At 38.4% G+C, this 12128-nt stretch overlaps 1 protein-coding gene across 3 annotated transcripts in view; it reads left to right on the top strand.

Moving 5' to 3' along the window:
• Window positions 1–12128, top strand: part of PXDNL (peroxidasin like) — a 516310-nt gene that overhangs the window by 446637 nt on the left and 57545 nt on the right. The window contains exon 18 of one of the 3 annotated variants that reach the window (XM_054497850.2): window positions 9362–9432. The exons of the other annotated variants lie outside the window; for them this stretch is intronic. Coding sequence (XP_054353825.2) covers window positions 9362–9404 — 43 coding nt within the window. The 3' untranslated portion in view covers window positions 9405–9432. Of the gene's footprint in view, window positions 1–9361; window positions 9433–12128 lie in introns of those variants that run through there. 3 annotated transcript variants of the gene reach the window in all.

Below are 12128 nucleotides of genomic sequence, written 5' to 3'. Positions count from 1 at the left end.
AAATTACTATTTGTGTTTTTATAAAGATAGCTTGAAAATCATAGTAATTGAATAATTTTCTATTTGGTCTTCGAATAATAAGAAAGCCAATATCAAAACAGAGCCTACATCCATTTCAAATCATTGAAAAATTACTTTTAATAGTTTCTGAGTTCTAGCTAGACAAAATATTTCAAATTTTAAAGAGCACATTATACAGTATTATGGAATATATAAAAAGATGATAAGCTACTTGATTTATTAGCTGAAATTAGCATGCCTCTGGTATAAACCTTAAGAAAGGATCTGTAATGTTAACCCTAAAGTCATTTTTTATAGGGAATAACATTAAAAAAATGCTTGTCAGTCAAATCATGAATAGTTTAAGAATAGTGCAACATGATTAAGGAGGAATAATTAATATAAGTCCAGAATATAAAACTGAGTTAGTATCAATATAGGATATTATATTAGAATATACAGTTATAAAACCCATTCAGTCATCTCAGAGTATACCAAAATGACATTCAATAAAACTTGAAAACATATTTAAGGTGAAAAGAAAAACAACAAAAACATTTTTAGCAGTTTTGAAATAGAAACATCTTTTTTTACTGTAATATTCATGTATTCATTCAATTAGTAATTACGTTAATTCATAAATATTTATTATATCTACTTTATTCCACCTATTTGCTTAATAAAAGGTACACAACTGATACTGTAGTGAATGACGAAGCACTCACTGGCTTAGGACAGGCAAAAAACTAGCAATTGTGTGACCAGTCTCCCCTACTGCATCTGTGACAAACACTGCTAAACTCTCAGGATTTTTTCCTACCGAACGTAGAGGCAATCTCTGACTTCTTCTAGACATGGCTCTCATGAGAGCCAGCAGTTACTCTGTTTGATGGGACCTGGCATACAAAATGAGACCTCCTTATGGCCCCTCACTGGAGCATGCCCACCTGGAAACAAAACATGTCTCTATTACCATAGTTAACATTGCTTTTAAATTTCAATGCAATAGGCCCTATTGGGACTTATGAGCTGGAGAAACAAAATGAAGCCTGTTCATTTTTATAACTGCATAATTTTCATCAGTTTAGAATGTTGTCTAAAAGGGAGAATTGTAAGAGTGGGTGGTAATTATGAGATCTATGCAGTGGCATGATTTGTGGTGGACAGTTGAGGAGGTCCTAACTATAGGCTTCCTTTGCTGAATGAAGTATAAGCTTAGTTCATCTCTGACTGTGAAAGAGTAGAACAGTGGGAAATCAGATTTGAGTGGAGAAGCTCTCACATCATAATGGACTTCATAAGAAGATTGGAAAAAAGTCAGAGCATCAAGCCAAAATAGTTTTGCAGTTTTGAGGACATAAATGAAATTTATAAATCAAGTGTATACAGTTGATTAAATAGAATAATAGAAATAAAATGCTTGTCACTTGGCTGGCATGTAGAAAAGACTCTTTCTTTTTTTTTTTTTTTTTTGAGACAGAGTCTTGTTCTGTCATCTGTCACTCAGGCTGGAGTGCAGTGGTGCTATCTTGGCTCACTGCAACCTCCACCTCCTGGGTTCATGCAATTCTTCTGCCTCAGCCTCCCTAGTAGCTGGGACTACAGGTGTGTGCCACCGCACTTGGCTAATTTTTATATTTTTAGTAGAGACGAGGTTTCCATCTATCATCTATTTATCCACTTACCTATCTATATATCTATTCTCTATTTCTATTCACTTGGCTAATTTTTATATTTTTAGTAGAGACGAGGTTTCCATCTATCATCTATTTATCCACTTACCTATCTATATATCTATTATCTATTTCTATTATCTCTCTTTATCTCTATATCATCTCTACCTCTCTTTATCAGTCATCTATCACTTGCTTCTAATTCTCTGTCATCTCTCTATATCTATCTTCATCTCTTTTTCTATCAGTCATCATCTATCTTACTACTGCCAGTGTCATGACATAGGGGTGTGATTTCTGAAGCTTAGAATAAATCACCCGGCTGGGCACAGTGGCTCACGCCTGTAATCTCAGCACTTTGGGAGGCTGAGGCAGGCAGATCACAAGGTCAGGAGTTCGAGACCAGCCTGGCCAATATGGTGAAACCCCATCTCTACTAAAAATACAAAAATTAGCCGGGCATGGTAGCATGTGCCTGTAGTCCCAGCTACTCCAGAGGCTGAGGCAGAAGAATTGCTTGAACCTGGGAGGCAGAGGTTGTGGTGAGCTGAGATCGCACCACTGCACTCTAGCCTGGGTGACAGAGCAAGAGTCTTATGTCAAAAAAAAAAAAAAAAAAGAATAAATCACCCAACATTTCTGTTAAGTGTCTTGAATTCCACCAATGGAGACCTATTCTTTTATTCATTATCTGCTTTTATATCAATACCATGGTCTATTAGTCCATTTTCATGCTGCTTGATAAACACATACCGGAGACTGGGTAATTTATAAAGAAAAAGAGGTTTAATGAACTTACAGTTCCACTCGGCTGGGAGGCCTCACAATCATAGTGGAAGGTGAAAGGCACGTCTTACATGGTGGCAGGCAAGAGAGAATGAGAGCCAAGTGGAAGGAGAAACCCCTTATAAAACCATTAGCTCTTGTGAGACTTACTCAGTACCAGGAGAACAGTATGGGGAAACCACCCTGTGATTCAGTTATCTCCCACCAGATTCCCTCCACAACACATGGGAATTATGGGAGCTACAATTCAAGATGAGATTTGGGCAGGGACACAGCCAAACCATATCACATGGTATAAAAATGTAGTTTATGTTTTAAATATCTGTTTATGCCTTCTGACTGGCCTATGCTCTTTAAATCAGGGGCTGTTAATTAGCCGTTTTTTTAGTCTAGATTGGTGGCTAGAAAACTCAGGGAATCCTTAGGAATATGTGGATTGAATGGAAAGTTAATCTTTAATTTCTCAATCAGAAATTAAAAGCATGATTTATTACTGTAGATTACTTACCCCAGAATGTATGCTAACTAATCTTATGTAGTGTGTAAACATAATATTTAATGACATTGTCCTACACAGTGGAAAGTGTTTTTTTTTTTTTTTCCTTAGCTATTTTTCTGCTTCTGTTGTTATGATGCAGGGAGTCTCACCTGGAGACTCTGTGTCTTTAACACTTGATGTTTATTTAGTCAACCTTTTAAATAAAAGGAGAACATGTCTCAGGCCCAGGATTTCAAAGGGTTACCGTATGTAGGTAGAATTTAATAAAATAGCTTTAAAATCTTATTTGTATTTCATCCTGAAGGTGACAGTGAAAAGCAAATTTATCCACTGGAGTTAAAAAATGATTTAATTGTTAATAGCTGTCATGCTGTAAGTATTGTTCAAATATGCTACTGTTCAATATATGTGAATTTTTATTGGATACGGACCTGTCTCTTTTCTTATGTGGAAGTCTATCTCAGTCTCAATGACTGTCTGGACTTATCTCTGTCTTATTCTTGATGTCTCTGCCTTCATTGATTTTATTCAGTTTCTTAATTTTCTTCTTATATTTATATCCCTTCTTTCCTTTTTCCTCTAATCACAAAACAAAGTACAAATGATTATTTTTATTACTAGACATAATTACAGAGTTCTATATTCTGTACTCTGCTTTTGAAAATTTGATGACTATCACATTTTAGTTCTATGTAAAATCTTATATAAATAGCTTAGATTATTTTCCTCCTTTAAAGTAGTAGTAGAAAGAAAAGTTCCTCCTCCCATAAAAGCAAAAAATGAATAGTATTATATCCTTGTTTAAAAATAAAAGTCGCTTGAGTCATTTTTCCCATTTGTTTACTTTTCTGTGCTATTTCTGTTACAGATATGTTTGTTAACATAGAGTTTTATATATAGTTTTCTAAAATGCATACGTTTTTAATTGTAGAAGAATTTATTTTTACAAAAATGTGATGTCCTTAAGATTTTTGAGGAAATTAGATATCTAGAGTCCCAAGATAGCTTTTAATAAAAAGTATTCTGGGAAAATTTTCTTCCAAGTAAAGAAACAATTTTTCTGTCTGGTGTTGTTAAATGACAAATTAACCATAAGATTTTTTTTTGTCATTCACCTTTATTTCTGTGCTCGTAACCATAAGATTGTTTTGTACCATGTGTCTGATCTGACTAATCATGCTAGTGGGCTAGGATGTTTTCATTGTTTTAATTTCTCTGATGTAAAATGTCATTTACTTCCCTTAAATTGATGCAGTCATCCTGAGGCAGAGGAAATTTTGTTCTGTGTGAAAGTACACAAGGGCATTTTGCCTTTTTTGCCAAAGGACATGTTTCAAATATATTTTTTCTCTAAAAGCTACTAAATGATCATATTTGCTCTGAAAATCCAGATGTCTCTCAGAAAGCTTTTCCACAAGGACACTTTATCACAAAGCACCTTTCCTTTGTGTTTTGGGGAAGGATTTTTATTTGTTTCATTAACACCATACATTGCTGCATATCTATCTTGCACTCTCTGAATCAGGTGAGCATGTATAACCCTGAAAGGATTCCATACAGGACCTCTGCCCTTGTGTCTCTGTGAATGATCCAGTTGAATGAAAGTTATTATTATTATTATCCTTCCTTCTAAAGCTGACTTTAAGTCAACCTGTCATTATGAAATTAGATATGGATTGACACTGTGGTCTTTGTGGCATGAAATAGTTCATTTCAAGGTCTGCAAATCTTTTCTTTCAACTTTCTTATATCAAAATACCGATAAAAGCACTACTTTTTTTTTTTTAATATAGCTAGACTGTTTACTCTTATTATTCCATGTGTGTTTTTGGTTTGCAATCATGGAAAAGGTTAAAAGGTAAATTTAAACACAGTTAGATGGTACATTACCAAAGCCAGGAGATTTTAAGATGGCAGTTTGCAGCCCTGCTTTGGGCAGTACTCTCTCATGTTGTCTGCATTTAGGGGAATTCTGGCGAAAGGTACCAGTGCCCTTTGTATTTGCTGCTGCACACAACAGAAAGGGGCTTGGTGTGTATTGTCATTCTCACTTTCAGGGACAGTCCCCTCGGATGCCATCTCAGATTACAGATGTCTTTGCTCTCATAAAACCATGCCGCTTTGTATTGGATTATCATTTTAAGGTATGGAACAAATGTTTAACATTACGTTTGGGGACAAAAGTTGACAAGTGAAATGATATACCAAAGCTATTAATACAGAAGCTGCTTTATAATCTTACTAATGACCAATTATAACCACAAAAGAAGAGCTACAATGTCTACGATTGAAAAAGTTAAAAAAAATAGAATTGACATTCTCCAGAGTAATGCAGATGAATTAATAAGAAATGTTTTGAGAGCTTATGGATCTCAGACTTCCCTCTAAGGAAAGTGGAGAGGATTTATTTTTCCAAACATAGGCTTTACATGATTAATAAATTACTTATATAGGATATGCACGAAGACTCCCAACATTTCTTGGAGCTGCTGTGGTGAGCCATGGTAAAGTAATATAGAACAATAAGGATAGGAATAGTTAATGTTTAGCTGAATTATTTAAGACATGAGAAACAGATCAATGATGAAGAACTGAAATTAACAAAGCCAGGATTATACTCTCTGGGAAAGTTCAATGTTCTAACTTCTAAAACTTCTAAGTACTATTTTTTTCTGGACTCTTACAGTTCATAGACATAAATCTGACCCTATGTAACTTCCTGATTTCCATTATTATTATTTCTCATATTCTGCATAATTTAATTCTAACCATTCAGAGATCAATATATCTTTTTTTTTTAACTTATTTTAAAGAAGTAATGCAGGGGTGTATGATAAATCTCTGTACCTTTCACTCAGTTTTGCTGTGAACCTAAAACTGCTGTACAAAATCAAGCCTATTAAAAAATTAATTGAAGGGTCTCTTCAAAGATACATTAAAATTACATTATACTAAAAATAAGCAGGTGTAAGATTTAGGACAATAGTCTCATGTTTGGCAGGAAAATTGTTTTAAAAATTAGGAGTGAATTTAGCATAAAGTCAATGGAAGGTCATAATTATGTTAGTTTTCTAGGCTGTCGTAACAACGGACCACACACTGTGTGGCTTAAGACATCAGAAGTTTATCATCCCACAGCTCTGGAGTCTGGAAATCTGGAATCAAGGTGTCAGCCGGGCCACGCTTCCTCAGGATCTTGGAGGAGAGAATCCTTTGCTCTTCTTAGTTTCTGGTGGTTTCCCGGCGACCCTTGGTTTCCCTGACTTGCAGCTGCAGTGCCTCAGTCCCTGCCTCTGCTGTAGGACAGCATTCTCACTCTTGGTCTGTGTTCAAACTGCTCTTTTAAAGATAAGGACAGGGGGAGGGATAGCATTGGGAGATATACCTAATGCTAGATGACGAGTTGGTGGGTGCAGCGCACCAGCATGGCACATGTATACATATGTAACTTACCTGCACATTGCGCACATGTACCATAAAACCTAAAGTATAATAATAATAATAATAAAAGAAAAAAAAATAAAGAAAAAAAATAAATAAATAAAGATAAGGACACCATGGCCGGGAGCGGAGGCTCACGCCTGTAATCCCAGCACTTTGGGAGGACAAGGCGGGCGGATCACAAGGTCAGGAGATCGAGACCATCCTGGGTTAACATGGTGAAACCCCATCTCTGCACATGTATACATATGTAACAAACCTGCACATTCATGCACATGTACCCTAAAACTTAAAGTATAATTAAAAAAAATTCACTATTGTTATGAAAGTTAAAGTCAGCAGTAGCCATAATTTAGCAGTTAACCTGTCATTAGTGTTTCTATTTTTCTTATTAAATCATATCTTTTGGGCCTCTGGTAAAAAAATAAAAAAAATTAGCTGGGCGTGGTGACGGGTGCCTATAGTCCCAGCTACTCGGGAGGCTGAGACAGGAGAATGGCGTGAACCCGGGAAGTGGAGCTTGCAGTGAGCCGAGATTGCACCACTGCACTCTAGCCTGGGCGACAGAGCAAGACTCTGTCTCAAAAATAAATAAATAAATAAACAAATAAATAAATAAATAAGGACACCAGTCATATTGGATCAGGGTCCACCCTAATGACCTAATCTTAACTTGATTACATCAGCAAAGATCCTACCTCCAAATAGTATTACCATATTAGCAGATACTGGGGGCCAGGACTTCCCCATGTTAATATCTTTTCATGGGAACACAACTCAACTCATAGCAATAATTAAAATTTAGTTCTTACCTAACAAAATATTGTTTACTTACTTTGGAGGTTGGTGCAGCCTTGGACAAAATTTTTTTTTTTTACTCATTTTATTGGAAACACAGGATAAGACACAGAACAATAAAGAGAAACAAAATGCTTTGGCAAAAGACTCTAGAAGACCTAAGTGGGAAAGAAGATTTTCAGAATAAAGTTTTGACATATGCTCTTCAATCAAACCTAGTGTTCCATTTATAAATGTAATTTGGGTGGTTCCAAAGGCCCATGGAGTCATTTAGGGAATGCAAAAGAAGGAGCACTATCTAACTTACTTTCTCAGGCCAGTAACATTTTGATATTAAAATAAACAGTAACAGTACGAGGCAAGGAAATTTACAAGACAACATCTCATATAAATGTATATAAAAATTATAAACAAAGCACTGAAAACTCAAGTTGAATGCCATATATACATACATATATAACATGACCATAATAGGTTCATTTCAGTAATATGATTGGTCCAAGATTTTTAAAGTGTTGATATAATTTAGGCCATAAGCTGATTAAAAAGAAAAAGGTGATCATTTCAGTATTGGCAGAAAAAACATTCCATATAAAATGCAACATTGCTCTAGAATTTAAGAAAGGCTGTTAGAATTCTAGGAAAAATGGAACATCCTAACTAAAGAACATCTCAAAAATCTATTGTAAGCATTAATTAAATGTTAGAAGCATTCCATTTAAAAACATGAATAGACATAAATGGCAGCAACTTCAAAATTGTATTGAAAAAAACAACCAAGACAATAACATAAGAAAAAGATGAAGATCAGAAAGGATAAAACTGCCATATTACTTTTTTTGCAAATACTCTATGTAGTAAATGGGAATGAATATAAAGAAAAATCGCTTTTCCAAAGAGAAGAAAAGGTAAAGAAAAAGTCTAACAAGCCGTGCATTGTATTGTAATGATAATTAGAAGACTTACAGATAGTTATTAAAGAGTGGAGACAACTAACATTCTCAGGTGTAGAAAGATTCAGTAATATTGATATGTCAGTACTTCCCCCAAATGATATATTTATTGTAGTGCCAATGAAGAGCTTAGTAGTGCTTCTTTGTGGCATCAACAGCTCATTTTAAAATTAAATTGGTAAAGCTGATGGCCAAGAGGAACATGGTAGGGTGGCTTGATGTTCCAGTTAGCAACCCTTCCTATAAAGCAAACTTGTCCAACCTGCGGCTTGCGGGAGCCATGCAGCCCAAGATGGCTTGGACTGTGGCCTGACACAAATTCATAGACTTTCTTAAAATATTATGAGTTTTGTGTGTGTGTGTGTGTGTGTGTGTTTTTTTAGCTCATCAGCTATTCTTAGTGTTATGTATTTTATGTGTGGCCCAAGATAATTCTTCTTTTTTCAATGTGGCCCAGGGAAGCCAAGAGATTGGATACCCTGCTATAAAGTTTTAGTAATTAAGACAATAGAATAGAATAGAAAGCCACAAGAAAAAGGGCTCATATATGGAAATACTATATTTGAAAGAGCTGCAAGAAACATCGGTGAGAAGTGAGGACATATTCAGTGAGTGGTGCAGTACCAACTGGCTACCCTTGTATTAAAAATGAGTATGGATTCTGATCTCATATCATATATGAAAATCAATTCCAGATAGATAGGGGAATTAAGTCTGAGAGGCAAAATTTTAACTTCACAAAAAATAAAAGAGAATATCTCTATGGCATTGGGGAAAGAAAGAAATTTTCAGTAAGGTACAAAAACTTGTAAAATTTATATAAAAATTGATGAAATGACCTTAAGATTAAGAAAATATTTTCATCAGAATCCAACATAATGAGAATGATTAAAAGCACCACAAATACAAGGAATACATTTGGACATAGATCACAGTATTAGCATTCAGAATATGTAGAGAATTAACAGTAAGAAAAAAAATCCAATTAAAAAAGGATAAAAGGTATAAATACACATTTCACATAAGAAAAAACTAAATTTTCAATCAACATGTAGAAGATATTCAATTGTATAATTCATTAGGAAGATCCAGAATCATAATGAAACACCATTTCACACTCCTCAGATTACCAGAAATTTTTTGAAAAAGACATATTTTCAGGTTAGACCTAAGAAAATAATTGTCCCTTACTTCTAAATCTCTCACCACAGCCTTCTCCAAATCTGTAAGATCAACAAAGAGAACACAAAATAACACATGACTCATACCTTCAGAATTAGTGAGAGACAGAAAATAGCATGAGTTTCAACGGCAAGTTTGAAAATAACAAGTTATCGGAGCTGCCACTGGAACTCCATGTTCGCTGGAAGTTCGTGGGATTGGGAAAAAGAAGGGTAAGCCAATTAAAAAAATCTCCACTGACAAAGGAATGGGAAGGACGGAAGAAAAAATACAGAAAAGGCTGGGGCATCCTGGCGCTGTGGCAAGAGGAGCCCTTGATCCCGGGAGCTTAAAGCTACAGTGAGCTGTGATTGTGTGTCCGGAATTACTGGGTTCTTGGTCTCACTGACTTGAAGACTGAAGCCGCGGACCCTCGCGGTGAGTGTTACAGTTCTTAAAGGTGATGTGTCCGGAGTTTGTTCCTTCTGATGTTTGGACATGTTCAGAGTTTTTTCCTTCTGGTGGGTTTATGGTCTTACTGGCTTCAGGAGTGAAGCTGCAGACCTTCACAGTGAGTGTTACAGCTCTTAAGGTGGCGCGTCTGGAGCTGTTCGTTCCTCCCGTCCGGAGTTGCTCATTCCTCCCAGTGGATTCCTGGTCTTGCTGGCCTCAGGAGTGAAGCTGCAGATTTTCACAGCAAGTGTTACAGCTCATAAAAGCAGTGCAGTGCCGGCCCAAAGAGTGAGCAGCAGCAAGATTTGTTGCAAAGGGCAAAACAACAAATCTTCCACACAGTGAAAGGGGACCCCAGTGGGTTGCCACTGCTGGCTGGGGCAGCCTGCTTTTATTCCCTTTTCTGGTCCCACCCACATCCTGCTGATTGGTCCATTTTACAGAGAGCTGATTGGTCTGTTTTGACAGGGTGCTGATTGGTGTGTTTACAATTCCTGAGCTAGACACAAAAGTTCTCCAAGTCCCCACTAGATTAGCTAGACACAGAGCACTGATTGGTGCATTTACAAACCTTGAGCTAGACACAGGGTGCTGATTGGTGTATTTACAAACCTTGAGCTAGACAGAGTGCTGATTGGTGTATTTACAATGCCTTAGCTAGACATAAAGGTTCTCCAAGTCTCCACCAGATTAGCTAGATACAGAGCGCTGATCGGTGCATTTACAAACCTTGAGCTAGACACAGAGTGCTGATTGGTGTATTTACGATCCCTTAGCTAGACATAAAGGTTCTCCAAGTCCCCACTAGACTCAGGAGCCCAGCTGGCTTCACCCAGTGGATGCCGCACCAGGCTGCAGGTAGAGCTGCTTGCCAGTCCCATGTCCTGCTTCCACACTCCTCAGCCCTTGGGCAGTTGATGGGACCGGGCGCTGTGGAGCAGGAGCAGGGGGTGGCGCTCATCCCGGAGGCTCAGGATGCACAGGAGCCCACAGTGTGGGGGAGGCTCAGGCATGGTGGGCTGCGGGTCCTGAGCCCTACCCTGCAGGGAGGCAGCTGAGGCCTGGTGAAGAATTTGAGCACAGCACTGGCTGGCCGGAACTGCTGGGGGACCTGGCGCACCCTCCACAGCTGCTGGCCTGGGTGCTAAGCCCGTCACTGCCTGGGGCCGGTGGTGCCAGCTGGCTGCTACCAGTGTGTGGCCCCCTGAGCCCACGCCCACCCGGAATTTGCACTGGCCTGCAAGCACCGTTCACAGCCCCTGTTCCCTCTTGCACCTCTCCCTCCACACATCCCTGCAAGCTGAGGGAGCCGGCTCCGGCCTCAGTCAGCCCAGAGAGGGGTTCCCACAGCGCAGTGGCGGGCTGAAGGGCCCCTCAAGCGCGGCCAGAGTGGGTTCTGGCCGCCGAGGCCGAGGAGGCTAGGAGAGCAAGTGAGGGCTGCGAGGGCTGCCAGCACACTGTCACCTCTCAATTGCACCACTGCAGTCCAGCATGGGCAACAAAGTGAGACCCTGTCTCTTAAAAAAAAAAAAAAATCCCTTGGAAGGAAAAACTCCAGCACCAAGTACTAAGTTGTCAAGTGAAATTCTGGAAACCTGGAAGTTATCAACACCAGTTACAAATCTGAGAGTGTCCAGAGATGGCTTTGTGTGTGTGTGTGTATGTGTGTGTGTGTAGAGAAAGGGTAGAGTGCCCCTTCAGATTTGATAGTGACATTAAAGCAGAATGAAATGAAATTAAGGATGCTCTAGCACTTAAAGAGAAACAAGGCTGGTGCGGTGGCTCGAGCCTGTAATCCCAGCACTTTGGGAGGCTGAGGAGGGTGGATCACGAGGTCAGGAGATTGAGACCATCCTGGATAACACGGTAAAACCCCGTCTCTACTAAAAATACAAAAAAATTAGCCGGGCGTCATGGCGGGCATCAGTAGTCCCAGCTACTCGGGAGGCTGAGGTAGGAGAATGGCCTGAACCCGGGAGGTGGAGCTTGCAGTGAACTGAGATCGTGCCACTGCAGTCCAGCCTGGGCGACAGAGCAAGACTCTGTCTAAAAAAAAAAAAACAAAAAAAAAGAGAAGAGAAACAAAACATGTTAACTCCCACTTCTCCCCATCACCACCAAAACAGACATCAAAAAGACTGCACTTCCCTGTAGTGAAAGAAGAGTATGCTACCCAACCAGAAATTCATTTCATGAAATGCATAGGAATTAAAAGAGAGAGAGAGAGAAAGAGAGAGAGAGATGTATTTCAAATAAAGCTATGTAACAAGAAAACAGAAATGCAAATCAAAACATTTCAGAGGAAAAATCTCTCAGAAAAAGAATTGAAACAGGAGGAAACAATAACACAACATTCAAACCGGA

The sequence above is a fragment of the Pongo pygmaeus genome, chromosome 7, assembly GCF_028885625.2.
Source record: "Pongo pygmaeus isolate AG05252 chromosome 7, NHGRI_mPonPyg2-v2.0_pri, whole genome shotgun sequence".
Taxonomy (NCBI): Eukaryota; Metazoa; Chordata; class Mammalia; order Primates; family Hominidae; genus Pongo; species Pongo pygmaeus.
This window is presented reverse-complemented; position numbering and strand designations above follow the sequence as displayed.